Genomic DNA, 15,855 nt, shown 5'->3' with positions numbered 1-15,855 from the left:
TTCAAGAACTCCCCCACTCTTTTTGATGAAGCACTTCACCGTGACCTTGCACCTTTCAGGGCACAGAATCCTCAGATTTCTCACTTACAGTATGTAGATGACTTGCTGGTTGCAGCCTCAACTCAGGAACTGTGCCTTGAAGGAACCAAGAGGCTCCTGAATGAACTGGGTGAGTTGGGGTATCGGGTATCAGCAAAGAAAGCCCAGCTATGCCGTACTGAGGTGACCTACCTAGGGTACACTCTCCGGGAAGGAAAGCGGTGGCTCACTGAGGCCAGAAAACAAACTGTGATGCTGATCCCAACCCCTACCACCCCGCGCCAAGTACGTGAGTTTCTGGGGACAGCGGGCTTCTGCAGACTCTGGATACCAGGGTTCGCAACACTGGCAGCCCCTCTATATCCACTTACTAAAGAAAAAGTCCCATTCACTTGGACTGAGGAACACCAAAAAGCCTTTGACAGCATAAAGGCAGCCCTGCTTGCAGCCCCCGCTCTGGCTTTGCCAGATCTGACTAAGCCTTTCACCCTATATGTTGATGAGCGGGCTGGAATAGCTCGTGGGGTTTTGGCTCAGACTCTGGGGCCCTGGAAGCGGCCAGTGGCCTATTTATCTAAAAAGCTCGACCCAGTTGCCAGCGGCTGGCCTTCTTGCCTGAAGGCCATTGCTGCAGTGGCTCTGCTTGTTAAAGACGCTGACAAACTTACTCTGGGTCAGCATGTGACTGTGATCGCCCCCCATGCTCTGGAGAGTATTGTACGTCAGCCCCCTGACCGGTGGATGACTAATGCTCGGATGACCCATTACCAGAGTTTGTTGCTAAATGATCGAGTAACTTTTGCTCCACCTGCTATCCTCAATCCTGCTACCCTCCTCCCCTTGGCGGATGACTCCACTCCTGTACATCAATGTGCTGATATCCTGGCTGAGGAAACTGGAACGAGGAGAGATCTAACTGATCAGCCTTGGCCGGGTGTGCCTGCCTGGTACACAGATGGCAGCAGCTTTGTGGTGGAGGGAAAAAGGAAAGCAGGAGCGGCGATAGTAGATGGAAAACAGGTAATTTGGGCGAGTAGTCTTCCAGAAGGAACTTCGGCTCAGAAGGCTGAACTTATGGCACTAACCCAAGCCCTGCGGTTGGCTGAAGGTAAGGCAATTAACATTTACACTGACAGCCGATATGCTTTTGCTACAGCTCATATCCATGGGGCCATCTACCAACAGAGGGGGCTACTTACCTCAGCAGGAAAAGACATTAAAAACAAAGAAGAGATTCTAGCCCTCTTAGAGGCTATACATATGCCAAAGAAAGTGGCCATTATCCATTGTCCGGGACACCAAAAAGGTCAGGATCCTGTGGCCCAAGGAAACCAGATGGCTGATGTAGCAGCAAAGCAGGCAGCCCAGGGGGTGATGGCTTTGACAGGAAGGAGTGGGCCTTCATCAGGACCCTCACCAGTGACTCATCCTAATTACAATTGTATATTCTGTCAGAAGCAAGCTGCTCTAGAAACAGCAGTCTTGGTGGAGGGAGGACCTCGTCAAGAGGCACGCCAGGACCAAAAAGAAGAATATGATATCAGGGAGCTCATCTGGACTGCGGACCAGCTTCCCTATTTTTCCCAAGCACGTATCAAGCTACCTGCCAGAGAGGGAAGAGAATTTGTCCAGAAACTGCATCAATTCACCCATTTAGGGGTTGACAAACTCTTGAGACTTATTAAAAATTCCAGATATCAGATCCAAGAATTAAATAAGGTGGTGCAACAGGTAGTGGAGTCCTGTCGAGCTTGTGCACTCACTAATGCTGCCCGGCCTTATAAAGAACAAGGAAGGAGACAACGGGGGGATCGCCCAGGAGTTTACTGGGAAGTAGATTTTACTGAAATTAAACCAGGAATGTATGGTAACAAGTACCTGCTGGTATTTGTAGACACTTTTTCAGGGTGGGTAGAGGCCTTTCCCACCAAGTCTGAAACTGCCAAGGTAGTGACTAAGAAGATCCTTGAAGAAATCCTACCCCGGTTTGGGATCCCTAAGGTAATTGGCTCAGACAACGGGCCTGCATTTGTTGCCCAGGTAAGTCAGGGATTGGCCACACAATTGGGGACTGATTGGAAATTACACTGTGCTTATAGACCCCAAAGCTCAGGACAGGTAGAAAGAATGAATAGAACCCTAAAAGAGACCCTAACTAAATTAGCTATTGAGACCGGTGGTAAGGACTGGGTGACCCTCCTTCCCTTTGCGCTCCTTAGGGTCCGAAACACCCCTGGACGTTTCGGTCTTACTCCTTATGAAATTCTACATGGGGGACCACCCCCCTTAACTGAGTCTGGCGGGACATTGGATCCCTGTGTTGACTCTTCCTCACCCTCTGCTCTGTTTACCCATTTAAAGGCCTTGGAGGTTGTCAGAACACAGATCTGGGATCAGATCAAAGAAGCTTATGCACCGGGGACTACAACAGTGCCCCACGGGTTCCAGGTTGGAGATTCGGTCCTCGTCAGACGACATCGAGCTGGCACTCTCGAGCCTCGGTGGAAAGGACCATACCTGGTGCTGTTAACAACCCCCACAGCAGTAAAGGTAGACGGAATCGCCGCCTGGATCCACGCCTCCCATGTCAAGAAGGCTCCTAGCCAGGAAAGAGGCAACCATGAAGACAATTGGACGGTGGCAACTACTGACAATCCTCTTAAACTTCGCTTGTGTCGCGGGCGCCACCCTAAGCCTAGGGAACCACAACCCTCATGCCCCAGTTCAGCAGTCTTGGGAAGTGCTTAATGGGGAGGGAAACATTGTATGGGCAATCACTGCAGTCCTTCCCCCTTGGACTTGGTGGCCTGATCTCACTCCTGACATCTGTAGATTAGCAGCAGGATCTCCCAATTGGGACCTCCCCGATCATACTGATCTTGTTAAACCACCCCCTGAACAGCAGTGCGTTCCGAGTGGGATAGGGAGCAACTATGGATGTTCAGGGCAGTTCTATCGAGCTAATCTTAGAGCTGCACATTTTTATGTTTGCCCTGGTCAGGGTCGAAACGGAAGGCTTCAACAAGAATGTGGAGGGGCATCAGATTATTTTTGTGGTAAATGGACATGTGAAACGACAGGGGATGCCTACTGGAAGCCTTCCTCTAACTGGGACCTGATCACGGTAAAACGAGGCAGTGGTTATGATGGGCCGGCCCAGGGAGAAAGGAACTCCTATAAATACCCAGAGAGTGGATGTGCTCTTAAAAACAGCCCCCCAGGACCATGCAAGGGTAAATACTGCAACCCCTTACTTATAAAATTCACCGAAAAAGGGAAACAAAATCGGTTAAGTTGGTTTAAAGGAAATAGGTGGGGTTTGCGCATATACATTCCACCAAGAGACCCTGGGTTCATTTTTACAATCAGGTTGACAGTAAAAGAATTGGCAGTAACCCCCATAGGGCCCAATAAAGTCATTACAGAACAGGGTCCCCCAATAGTACCTGCTCCCCCACAAGTCCCGGCTGTACCAGTTCCACCAACTCCACGACCCAGAACAGCAAGACCTTCCCTCATGAGGACGACCTTAGCTTCCCCATCGTCCTTAGACACAGAAAGCCGTCTGGTCAGTCTAGTCCAAGGAGCTTTTTTGGTGTTGAATAGGACCAATCCTAATATGACTCAATCATGTTGGTTATGCTATGCCTCTAGGCCCCCTTATTACGAAGGAATTGCTCAGATCAGGACTTATAATACTACTTCAGATCATTCCCAATGCCTTTGGGGAGAAAACAGAAAGCTGACTCTGGAAGCAGTTTCAGGAAGTGGACTCTGTTTAGGCCAGGCGCCTCAGGATAAACGGCACCTTTGTAATCAGACCCAGAACATCCAGCCTAGCAAAAGTGGTCAGTATCTGGTGCCCCCCATAGACACAGTATGGGCTTGCAATACCGGTCTCACTCCTTGTGTATCTATATCTGTTTTTAATAGTTCCAAAGACTTCTGCATTTTAGTTCAGCTTATTCCTAGACTCCTGTATCATGATGATAGCTCCTTTTTAGATAAGTTTGATCATCGGGTCCGCTGGAAAAGAGAGCCCATTACCTTAACTCTGGCAGTACTTTTGGGATTGGGAGTAGCAGCGGGAGTAGGTACAGGGACCGCTGCCTTAATTCAGACCCCCCAATACTATGAAGAATTACGTACAGCTATGGATATTGATCTTAGAACTATAGAACAGTCTATAACTAAATTTGAAGAATCTTTAACTTCCCTGTCTGAAGTAGTGCTGCAAAACAGGAGAGGATTAGACTTATTATTCCTTAAAGAAGGAGGACTTTGTGCTGCCCTAAAAGAAGAATGTTGTTTTTATGTTGATCATTCAGGAGTAATCAAAGACTCTATGGCCAGACTTAGAGAACGCCTAGATATGCGTAAGAGAGAGAGAGAAAGCCAACAAGGATGGTTCGAAAGCTGGTTTAATAAGTCCCCTTGGCTCACCACCCTCCTCTCCACCATAGCAGGACCCTTAATTATACTTATGCTTTTGCTCATTTTTGGCCCTTGCATATTCAATAGGTTAGTAGCTTTTATTAGAGAAAGAATAAATGCAGTGCAAGTTATGGTATTAAGGCAACAATATCGGGTCCTTCAGGAACCCGGTACCCAGCTCTAAGATTAGAGCTTGTCACTAAAAGAAGGGGGGAATGAAAGAGTAAAATTACTGAACACCTGAACTTTTCCTGAACTCTCTTACCCCTCCCATCCAGAGACTGTTCCCGGAACACTCTTGAACTTTTTACCCCAAGGTACCCCCTCCCAATTGGAAACAGCTCCAGGAACATTTTTTAGATAAGGGGTCTCCTGAAAAAAAAAACCTAGTCCTACCCCTCCTAACTGAAGACTATGCCAAGAACATTTTTGAGATAGGGGCCTCTTGGCACTACCTCAGAATGTTCCAATAGATCAAGTACATTGCCAAAATATAGGACACGACCCCTTGGTTATGTAAAGCCCCTTGGCAGAACACCTTAGTGACGCACATTTGTACTTTCCCTACCCTGTTCCCCCTTACCCTTCTCCTATAAAAGCCTGTGACAAATCTGGGCAAATGGTCGAAGCTCCTCTGCATCTTGCTGAGTGCATGAGTTTCGACCCCAGAGGCCTCCGGTCCATGTGCTTGCTTGTTGCTGCTTCATAAAATCTTACTCTCTACACCCTGAGTTCGGTCTCAGTGTCTTCTTGGGTGCGCGGCTGACCCGGGGCTTGAGTGAGTGCCTCCCTTTGGGAGTTTTGGAGTCTTTCAAGTCCAGTGGCTGTGGAAGGAGATGTCCTGAGTCCACAAGCTACAATCCTGGGAAGACATTCCAAGGGTGACCCTGGAGCAAGTGCTCAGGGTTAAGGACAGCCGGGATGACCTGGCTGTCCTCTGGCAGAGTGAGGAAGATCAGGTGCTCTTTCTGCCAGAGCAAGAGTGGACACGGAAACCCACCCCATCAGAGGTAGCGTTTGGCTGGTTGTATAGTTCCAGGCAGTGAAGAGTGTGCTTGGACGTTCTGGTGTCCCTTGTCTCTGTCTTCATTTTGTCTTTGTTTCTGATTTTTGTCATGGGACAGACTGTCTCAACCCCATTATCTTTGACTGAGGACCATTGGACACACGTTAGGGCAAGAGGACGAAATCTATCAGCAAGAGTTAAGAAGAAACCTTGGCAGACTTACTGTACCTCGGAATGGCCCATTTTTGGGGTGGGTTGGCCTCCCAAAGGAACGTTTGATCTCCCCACCATTAGGGCCGTAAAGGCCGTTGTTTTTCAGGAAGGACCAAGATCGCACCCGGACCAGCAACTGTACATCACAGTGTGGGAATATTGAGCGTGATTTCTGCCTGCATGGGTTCGTCCAATTCTCCCACCAGTACGTCCACGTACCAAGGTTTTGATGGTCTGAGAGAATGCTGAGAAGGGGAAATCGAAACTACTACCTGTAGAAGCCAGCGAAAAATCTACTCCGCTGCAGCCAGCGGCCATTTCTAAAATCTACCCAGAAATAGAGTGGCCCCCTGAATGGCCCAACTCTCTACCACCACCTTATCCCCTGATTCTCCAACCTGTACCCCAACCCTCAGCTCCCATGACTCCACCTTCTGTTCTAGGGATCGGGGAGGGAGGTCCCTCAGCAGGAACAAGAAGCCAGCGGGGAGCCCCCAGCGAGGGGCCAGCCGATTCTATGGTGGCACTTCCCCTTAGGGCTGTTGGAGCTCCCCCCTGCCAGCCAGAACGATCTACAGCTTCTGCAAAACTGGCCTTTTTCTTCCTGTGATCTCTATAACTGGAAAGTAAACCACCCCCTTTCTCAGAAAATCCTACAGGGCTTAAAGGGTTGATAGAGTCTCTGATGTACTCACACCAGCCCACCTAGGATGGTTGCCAACAGCTCCTACAAACCCTGTACACCACCTAGGAGAGAGAAAGAATTCTCCTCGAGGCACGGAAGAACGTCCGAGATGGGGCCGGTTGGCCAGTCCAGACCCCGGTCAAGATAGACAAAGGATTTCCTTTGACTCATCCTCAGTGGGATTATAACACAGCACAAGGTAGAGAACGGCTGTCCAATTACCAACAGACACTAGTTACGGGTCTCAGAGGGGCCGCTCATAGGCCCACAAATTTGGCTAAGGTAAGACAAGTTATCCAGGGGCCAACTGAGCCCCCCTCAGCTTTTTTAGAGAGACTCATGGAGGAATGCATTTTGTGGTGAACTTAGGGATAGACTTTAGACTTCGGGGAATCTTAGGCAAGCATTCTACCAACAGTCGTAGCCAACTCCAGCCTACCCTCCCTCCTCTCCCTCCCCCTCACATTTTCATGTGACACAGTCTTTTCTCTGTGTAGCCCTGGCTGTCCTGAAACTCCCTCTGAGACCAGGCTCACTTGGAACTCACACAGATCCATCTACCTCTGCCTCATGAGTACTGGGATTAAAGAAGAGCCTCACCACCATCTGGCTATGATAGAGTCTTTCTAAACAGCCCAGTCCAGCCTTGAACTCAAGACACTCTTCAGTCTGCTGAAATTACTGGAGCACAGCATGCCTTAAGTGCTCTTTTGAAGGAGATGTAAGACATTGCTGCAAGCAGGAAAGGGCAGAGGCCTCCAATTCGTTCCCCCAGTCCCTCTACAGATGGATGTCTTGTGGGATGGAGTCAGAATAGGCTTCTCTGTCTTGCTGCTCAGCATCCAGGATCAGGTTGGAATGTTGGAACCAGGCTTGATGCAGCAGGTTCTTTTGGATCCCTGAGCCAGCTATGTAATGACTCACACATGGGTTCCTGATTGGCTGGGATGACAGGTCATATCAACAGTGTTCTGATGCTGCAGGCCAAGAAGCCAGCAATGGCCTTCCCCCAGTAGCCAGGGGAATGGCACGGGGCCTCTAAGACTGGTTCTGCATGGTCAATGACTGAGGCTGCCCTAGCCAGTGGCCAGCACCCAACACTCCTGGGACGGTCCAGCAGTAACCCAAGGGTGCTGAGCCAGGCCTAGCATAGAGCATGGTAGAATATCTCTCATTGCTTGTGAATGAGCCTATGTGTGTCCCTCTCTAAAAGGAACTGCAGTTTACTTCGTCAGGCTGCAATGGGACATGCAGATTTGGTAGTCCCTGGGTCAATCCCTGCCTACAGCCTTCCCTTCTAGCCATATGTTCTTGCTACCTTGATTTCTCTGAGTCCTGTCTCCTTAGCTGTAAACCAAGAGTGAAGGTCCCTGTGTGTGGAGTTTACAGCCTATTTCTATGAAAGGAAACAGAAGCTATGAGGAGACAGACAAACTGAACCACAGGCAAATGCTCGGTGGGGACATTAGAGGACTTTTACTGTGAAAGACCACAGGCTTCCTCAATGAGCTCCATCTGAGTACAGCACCCTGTGAGGAGGGAAGCCACCGAACTGAAAATCTTCTCTTGCAGGTCACACCTAGTGTAGTGCCATTAAAAACCGTGTTCTGTGCTGGTAAAGAGCCCGGGGTCACTGTGATTTGGAAGCATCCCTGGGTAGGGTCAGTGACGTCCTAACTCCTGTACTTCAAACAGGAAATGAGGGGAGGGAAGGAACGATGTAGCCAGGCAAACATCAGCCCAGGGACCACAGAGGCTCCTGTTGCTGAGGGGCAGGTCTAGTACAGGGGCCCAAGCACCAAGGGCTTGCTAGACACAGGGTTGGGGTTTCAGGAGGAAGGCCCCTTCTCTCATGGCGGCAGGTATCCTGGGAGGTCCATGCCTACTGCTTGGGAATAGGAGTGTGACGGTTAGGGACCCTCAGGCAGTGGCTCACACTTCATACCATACATGTTGTAAAGTTTACAGACACACACACACCCGAACACCCCTTCACCAACACAGAGATGTGTTACCTCACTGACTACTCAGAGGCTCCCATCCCTCCTGGCTCCTGTGATAGCCCAGGAGGAAGAGCTGTTAGAAGGAGGACTCCTCAGAGCACTACATAAGACTCCGGAAGATATTTGTCCTGGGAGCTCGCTATTCTTACACACAGGAATATGAGTCCTTTGCTCATTCATTCATCCAGCCACCTTTACCAAGTACGCATGGACTTGGCCTGAAGATGTGCTGAGCGAATGACCCTAAACTTCGGCAGATGGAGAATATGCTGACTGGTGGACGGGAAAGATGGATGCTGAGAGGAAGCCTCACTGTGCTCAGAGGTGAGTAACTATGGCCCAGAGAGAGCAGGAATATGTGGAGAAATTAGGGAGGAAGGGAGTGGGTCATTATCTACTACCGCAGAGCTGTCACTCAGTACACGTTCAGCTCTGAGCTGCAAAGATTCACTGCACCCCATCAGCATGACCCTTCTTCCCATCCTCTCTGGCCACGAATATCTCCACTGCTTCTGTATCCATCCATATGGCTGCCACTGGGCCTTTCTTTGCTCCCACACCTTCTTCAGGCTCTCTCCGAGCTCACATCTCTTAGCCTTCCTGGAATACTTTGACGAAAAGGGAAGACTCTACATACAACCTTCTATGCCTAACATCTTTCCAGCTTTACTTTTTCCAATATTATAATGAGTTCAAGGCCCAGGCTTTACTTTGCTTTTCTTTGCCATTAGAAACCAGAGCGCTCAAGATCACTTGGGACAGTGTATATTCTTAATACATGCTGAGCATAGCCATACTGTCTGCCAAGGTAGACAGCTAGCAGGAAGGCTGTGCCCCAGACTTGTACATGCTTTCATCCACAGGCAGGTGGGTGGGAATGGTGGAGGTGCCAATCATCAGAGGGATCTTTCTACTGATCATCCTCTGACTTCTGACCCCATAGCAAAGTTCTGACATAAGATTAAGAACTATCTGACCCAGACTCTCCTCATTCAGTGCCGAGGTGTGTGTGGCTACAGAGGAGTCACTGGGTGTACACCAAAGCATCCAAGGGCCTCAGGATGAGAAGAGGCACTATAGGCTAGAACTTGTACTCCTCTGACCTCTTTGTCTGCTCCAGCTTCCAGACATCAGTTTCCAGGCTTGACTGGACCCTACCATACACTTGTGCATGGATGGCATCTGGAGTCGAGGACCCTGGGGCCTGGAGGTACATATGCAGTTGACATTCAGTCATATAGACTCAAGAACTGCTCTCTTTAGCCCCAGCAGTGCACACCATATTCCATTGTGTCTATTTTCGATTGAAGGGACTCAAAGACCCTCTTTCCGAAGACAAGGGCCTCTTTCAGGTTATCTCCTTCAGACTTACTTACAACCTGGACAGAATGTCTATGGAATGTGGGGGAGTGAAGAAAAAGGCAGCAGGAGATATCCTCTCCCTCCAGGAGATGAAGGCCAGAAAGGAACTCCACCCAGAGGAAGTCCTGAGGACACCAGGTGCCATTAAAATCCCTCTATGAATGCTATAGGAGCTTCGGTGTCTGGGGCTGGGTGTAGGGGTGAGGGAGACCCAGCCACTCCTAGGTTTGCTGGGAACTGCTGGTCTAAGTCTCTAGGGAACTAGCTGCATTTACCAGAGCCAGGGACAGAAGTACTGCTTGACATTTGCCTCTGCATGTTGCAGACCTCTTGAGGTAGCAGCCATTGGGATTAGAACGAACCACGACACATGCATAATCTCAGAAACAATGGTGGTGCTGCTGGCCTCATGGTTAAGTAGGCCTGGCTCATCCTGGTACTTACAGGGTTCTTCTTACCTCTCAGCCTCCATTTCATGACCTGTCCTCTGAGATCTCTGAAGAGACTGTCCCCACAGTCTCTGCAAATGGCAACCCTTTCATCCTCAGCTCTAATGCTCTGCAGGCCTATTGGCCTCGGGGTGACTTATCTAGGACCAAGTGGAGGCCAAGGCAGAGCAGGGATCAGACCCACTGGGGGATGATGCACAGGCTCGACAAGCTGCTAGACCATGCCCATGGAAAAGAAGACCACAGGTCATATAGGGCACTGGCACCTGGGTGAGCTCACAACATCCCTTCACGTACCCCAAGTACCCAAGTAAAGCTGATTGTGTGTGTGTTTACGTGAGTATGCACGTGTGTACTATGTGTGCATTTGTGTATGCATGTTCTCTGTGTGTGTGTAATTCCTATGATCCCCCATTAACAGAAGCCTGGTGAGATACTGGTCACCCTCAGCTGTAATAACATTGTCACAAAGCCAATGTGGGTGATGGTCATGGCCATTGCTCTATGGATTCAGGTGACTGGGCTATCCAGATGCAGCTGTGTGTGGCTCCTAGACCTTTTTCTTTTCTGGTCATTAGGATGCTTGATAGAGTATCCTGGCTGGGCTTGGGAAGGCTCAAAGGAGCACCCAAGGTCCTGCTGTGGAACTTATTAGGAGTGACCCGAGCCAGGCCTTTTCCTCAAAACCCATATTGCCCAGACGTGCTTTGCTGGCTCAGAAAATGGCACATAGAAAATATACACATGGAGTAAAAATATGTCCCAACTCAGACAGCACACTACTGTCACCAATCTGGTCAAAGATACACACAGTCGGCATCATGAATATAACTTAGCCACCCTTGTACAGCCAGCTCAGAAGGCCATCTCTTTCCTCCCTGTCTGTTCCCCATATGGGGACTGGAGGCCTCTTCCCAGTGAACAGTATTATGGGACTGTTCCTAAATAGTCTTGTACCTCACTCAAAGCTGTCATTGTACCCTGAGATCCTCGGGACAGACCAAGGAGGGAGGCCCAGTGTTACCTCCATTTTCTTGAGAGGGAAGATGGGGCTCACAGGGAGGCTAGTAATTGACTCAAGAGCTAAGTGGCAGTCAGAATGGGATAGGAAAGTCCTGTCACCCGAGCACAACTTCTCTTCCTAGGCTACAGCACTGTCTCAGTTTCCCCTTATGGTGCAATCTCTCCATTCCCAGCAATGATCATACTTGCAATGTTCTTACTGAACAAGCACTGGTTTGGCCCAGAGTCTGTTCTAAAGAGCAGGAGGACCTAGGACTCTCCTTGCTCTGCAGACTCGGGATAGTGGTGGAGTCTGTGTGTCTGCCCTCCTCCCACCCAGCCAGGTAGACTGGACACCATGAAGTCAAGAGGGCATCACTTCATTCATCACCTTGCATCAGTGCCTAACCAGGAGCTATAAACAAAGCAGGCACTCAATACTCAGTGCTTTACAAAGGATTACCCCTGAATTCAGACAAAGACCAAAAATCCAAGATCTGGACTAGAAAATCCATGCACTTCCCTAACAGATATGTGCACATTAGTGTGGAAATGTGCACGTTAATGCAGGTGCCCATTGAGGCCTGAAGACGGCACACCATTCCCCAGAGCTGGAGTTACTAGTGATTGCGAGCCTCTCAACACGGGAGGAAATGAACTAGCATCTGCTCAAAGAACAGTAAGAACTCTTAAGCATGGAGCCACCCCACCAGTCCACATATGTATTTTTTTATTAGATATTTTCATTATTTTATATTTCAAATATCCCCTTTCCTGTTTCTCCTTTGAAAATCACCTATCACTTGCCCTCCTTTCTATGCTCCCCAACCCACACACTCCTGCTTCCTGGCCCAGGCAATCCCCTATACTAGGGCATTGCACCATCACAGGACCAAGGGCCTCTCCTCCCATTGATGACTGACTAGGCCATCCTCTGCTACATATGCAGCTGGAGCCATGGGATTCTTTTTGGTTGGTGGTTTAGTCCCAGGGAGCTCTGGGGGTACTGGTTGGTTCATATTGTTTGTCCTATGGGGCAGCAAACCCCTTCAGCTCCTTGGGTCCCATATGTATTTTTAACTGACTTTATTTTAGGGCAGTTTTAGATTAATAGAAACATTGAGAGACAGGCACAGAGACATTCCCTGGGCCCAACTGTTTCTTATTACAAGAAAATAAGTGTTGGCCATGTTTCTGTTTTGTCTGTTGGGTTCTGAGGTTAAAAGTGGGCAAAATCACATCTTACTTTCAATTGCATTTCAGTCATTGGGCACAAGCGGTTTTTACAGCCAAGTTGTTGTGGTAAATATTACTTGTGGATTTCTTACCACCACATAAATTATAGAGGTATTAAATAATAATAATAATAATAATCAAAGAAGAGAATAATAAATAAGAAATAGTAATAATAAATAATATGAAATAATAAAATAAGAAATAATATTAATATGATGTAATAATATATTAAACAATAATAATGTGAAATAATATCAAATAATAAAATAAGAAATAATAATTATGATTAGTAATAATAATGATTATAAGCATGAAAGCACCATCATGGGGCACATACCATTCCTCTATGCTAATTTCTCTACTTCTTAACTAAGAACTGTGAGATATCACTCGCCATATTCTTTTTTTTTTTTTTTTTTCGAGAAAGGGTTTCTCTGTATAGCCCTGGCTGTCCTGGAACTCACTTTGTAGACAAAGCTGGCCTAGAACTCAGAAATCCGCCTGCCTCTTCTTCTCAAGTGTTGGGATTAAAGGCGAGTGGCATCATGCCCCGCTCACTTGCCATATTCTGCCCAGGCTGCTCATGCTCCTAGGCTAGCCCTCCTGGCCATGCTCTCCCAATCCATCCACCCATGGGACCTTTTTGCTCCTTCTTCTTCCCTCTCCTTCATGGTCTCTTCCAAAGACAGCAAGGCCCGGAACTGAAAGGCCATCAACCTTTCTTCTTGCCAGCTGCAGGCATTAGATGTGTTTACTGATTGACCACAGAAGGTAAAAATGATGTAATCATAATCCCCAAATTATCGTAAAATATGGGTCCAGAGTCGGGGATCTGGTATTAGATCAAATGTTACTCATACTATTTCCTCTCAGACAGAACGTCTAAAACCTAGAACGTAACAGTTCTTTTAGGCAAGGCTACATCAAGCTAAACATATAGACAGACTTATCGATAGATAGATGGATAGATAGATAAATATATATATATATAAATTTAAAGATATATAGACCTTTATATATAGATTTATATATATATGAATATATAGATGATATATGTATAGATTTAGTGATATAGGTATAGATCTATAGATGTATAGTGTATAGTGTATAGATAGGGGTATACATATATAGATATATACATATAGATGTATAGATAAGTAGATATATAGATTTATAGGTGATATATAGATGTATAGATTGAAGATCTATTGATGATATAAAGATAAAGAGATGAATAGATATAGAAATATATAGATCGATATATATCTATATATTGATATATTGTTGTAGGGGGAAATGTCACACAAGGACAGGTCAGTGTACTGACTTCAGGGGGTGAAGAGGATGGCAATCAGATAGGAGAAACAAATCTGTGACCTAACCTGGACTCTTCAGACCTCCCAGCCAAAAACCAAGGAGCATCCAGGGTCTGGGTCATTGCCCCAGGCACATGTGTAGCAGAGGACTGCCTTGTCTCTCTGTGCACAACGGGACAGGAACAGGATGTACTTAAATAAATAAAAAAAATTAATTAAAAAAGGAAAAATTGAAACATAATTGAATATATATATATATATATATATATATATATATATATGTGTGTGTGTGTGTGTGTGTGTGTGTGTGTGTGTGTGTTATCTGGCAGAAAAAAATGGCATTAAATCAATACTCTTTGACCTGGCTCCTGTGTGCAATATCAGTTACTGTGATCTGTCACATGACACACAACTACAGCCAATGGCCTGTGTCATAATCATCTGAGATAACTAAACCTTGAAGGTGCATTGGACATATCTCCAAAATCAGAAATTCAATATTGCTTGGATCAAGCTAAAGTCCCCAATTTGCATATCTATCAATCTGGTCTGTCTTCATTCACCTGACATGAATAAATACACGCTGGAAAATTACAAAGTTGCTCACCCTGTCACCATCAGCTTTTTTTTTTTTAATGGTGACTCCAAGGTTAGTGATAAAAACAGGTGTCTCACAAAAAGTAACTCTTTCAAAAAGTGCCTCACTTGGCTACCTGTCCAGTGTAAGGAGAAAGAACACCTTGGGATAAATCACACATCTGATTAAATCGAAGCTGAATACTTAGCTTAGATAGCGCCATTCCATTCCATGACAATGGTACTCGATAATGTAATAAGGACCAGCATTTATCACTCTCTGGCTAATGACTCTGAGCTCATTTATATTGTCAAAGAAGGTCTTAAATATTCCAACAAAGCTACATTACAAGAAAAACACTATAACCCCAAATGTATGGAGATGACAGAGTTCCTTAAAGAGGAAATGACCAAATCACTTAGAGAAATCCAGGAAAACAAAAAAAATTGGAGGAAATCAATAAATTCCACAAAGAATTCCAGGACAACACAAACCAAAAAGTAGAGGAAGCCAAAATTCCTATAAATAAAGCCAAGAAAGAACACACCAAAGGGTGAGGTAAACAAACTATTCAATACAGAAAAGTTGAAATAGAAACAAAAAAGAAAACTAAATCTTAGGAAATAGTGGAAATAAAAATTTAGGACTAGGCCGGGTGTGGTGGCGCACACCTTTAATCCCAGCACTTGGGAGGCAGAGGTAGGTGGATTTCTGAGTTCGAGGCCAGCCTGGTCTACAAAGTGAGTTCCAGGACAGTCAGGACTATACAGAGAAACCCTGCCTCGAAAAAACCAAAAAAAAAAAAAAAAAAAAAAAATTAGGACTGCAAAAAGGAACTACAGAGGCAAGGTTCACCCACAGAACACAGACATGGAAGAAAAATCTCAATCATTGAATAAGCAATAGAAGGAATGGGTAAATCAGACAATGAAAATGTTAAGTCTAAATCTTCCTGATATAAAATATCATGGAAATCCAGGACACTGTAAAAGGACTAAACATAAGAATACTTAGGAAGAGAGGAAGGAGAATCCTCACTCAAAGTCTCAGAAAGTATTGACAACCAAATCCTAGAAGAAAAACTTCCTAACATAAAGAAAACACAAGAATCATCAAAACACCAAACGAAAGGGATCATAAAATAAAGTCTCTTCCCTGTGTAATAATCAAAACACACAGTTCAAGGAAAGAATACTAAAAGCTGCAAAGGCAAAAAGCCAGAAAAAGCATAAAGGAAGATCTATTAAGATCGCAGATGTCTTCTTGGAGTCTGTAGACACCAGAAGGGTTTGCACACATGTGCTGCAGAAACAACAGGTGCCTGGATTTTAATATGTAAAAAAATGACTATACTGTAAATGGAAAAAATTAAGATAGTCCACGATAAACTCAAATTTAAACAACCTCTCACTAAATATACTGACCAACACAAAGAGATAGAGATAGAATCTAACCCGAGGAAGTTAAGGATACAAAGGAAAACACGCGTAGTAAATAATCTCTTACTGTCTACAAAAGAAGGGAAAGTACACA

At 46.2% G+C, this 15,855-nt stretch overlaps 2 protein-coding genes across 2 annotated transcripts in view; one reads left to right on the top strand and one right to left on the bottom strand.

Annotated features, from left to right (window-relative positions):
• Positions 1–15,855, bottom strand: part of LOC147001173 (arf-GAP with SH3 domain, ANK repeat and PH domain-containing protein 2-like) — a 53,211-nt gene that overhangs the window by 14,364 nt on the left and 22,992 nt on the right. The gene's annotated exons all lie outside the window — the stretch shown is intronic.
• LOC147001174 (uncharacterized) lies at positions 253–6,302 on the top strand. Its single transcript, XM_085830385.1, has 3 exons — positions 253–1,147; positions 2,401–2,487; positions 6,136–6,302. The coding sequence occupies exons 1-3, from the start codon at positions 292–294 to the stop codon at positions 6,300–6,302; spliced, it is 1,110 nt and encodes a 369-aa protein (XP_085686511.1). The 5' UTR covers positions 253–291.

This window comes from Mus caroli, unplaced genomic scaffold, assembly GCF_978045245.1.
Source record: "Mus caroli unplaced genomic scaffold, Mus_caroli_1 scaffold_14, whole genome shotgun sequence".
Lineage (NCBI taxonomy): Eukaryota > Metazoa > Chordata > Mammalia > Rodentia > Muridae > Mus > Mus caroli.
This window is presented reverse-complemented; position numbering and strand designations above follow the sequence as displayed.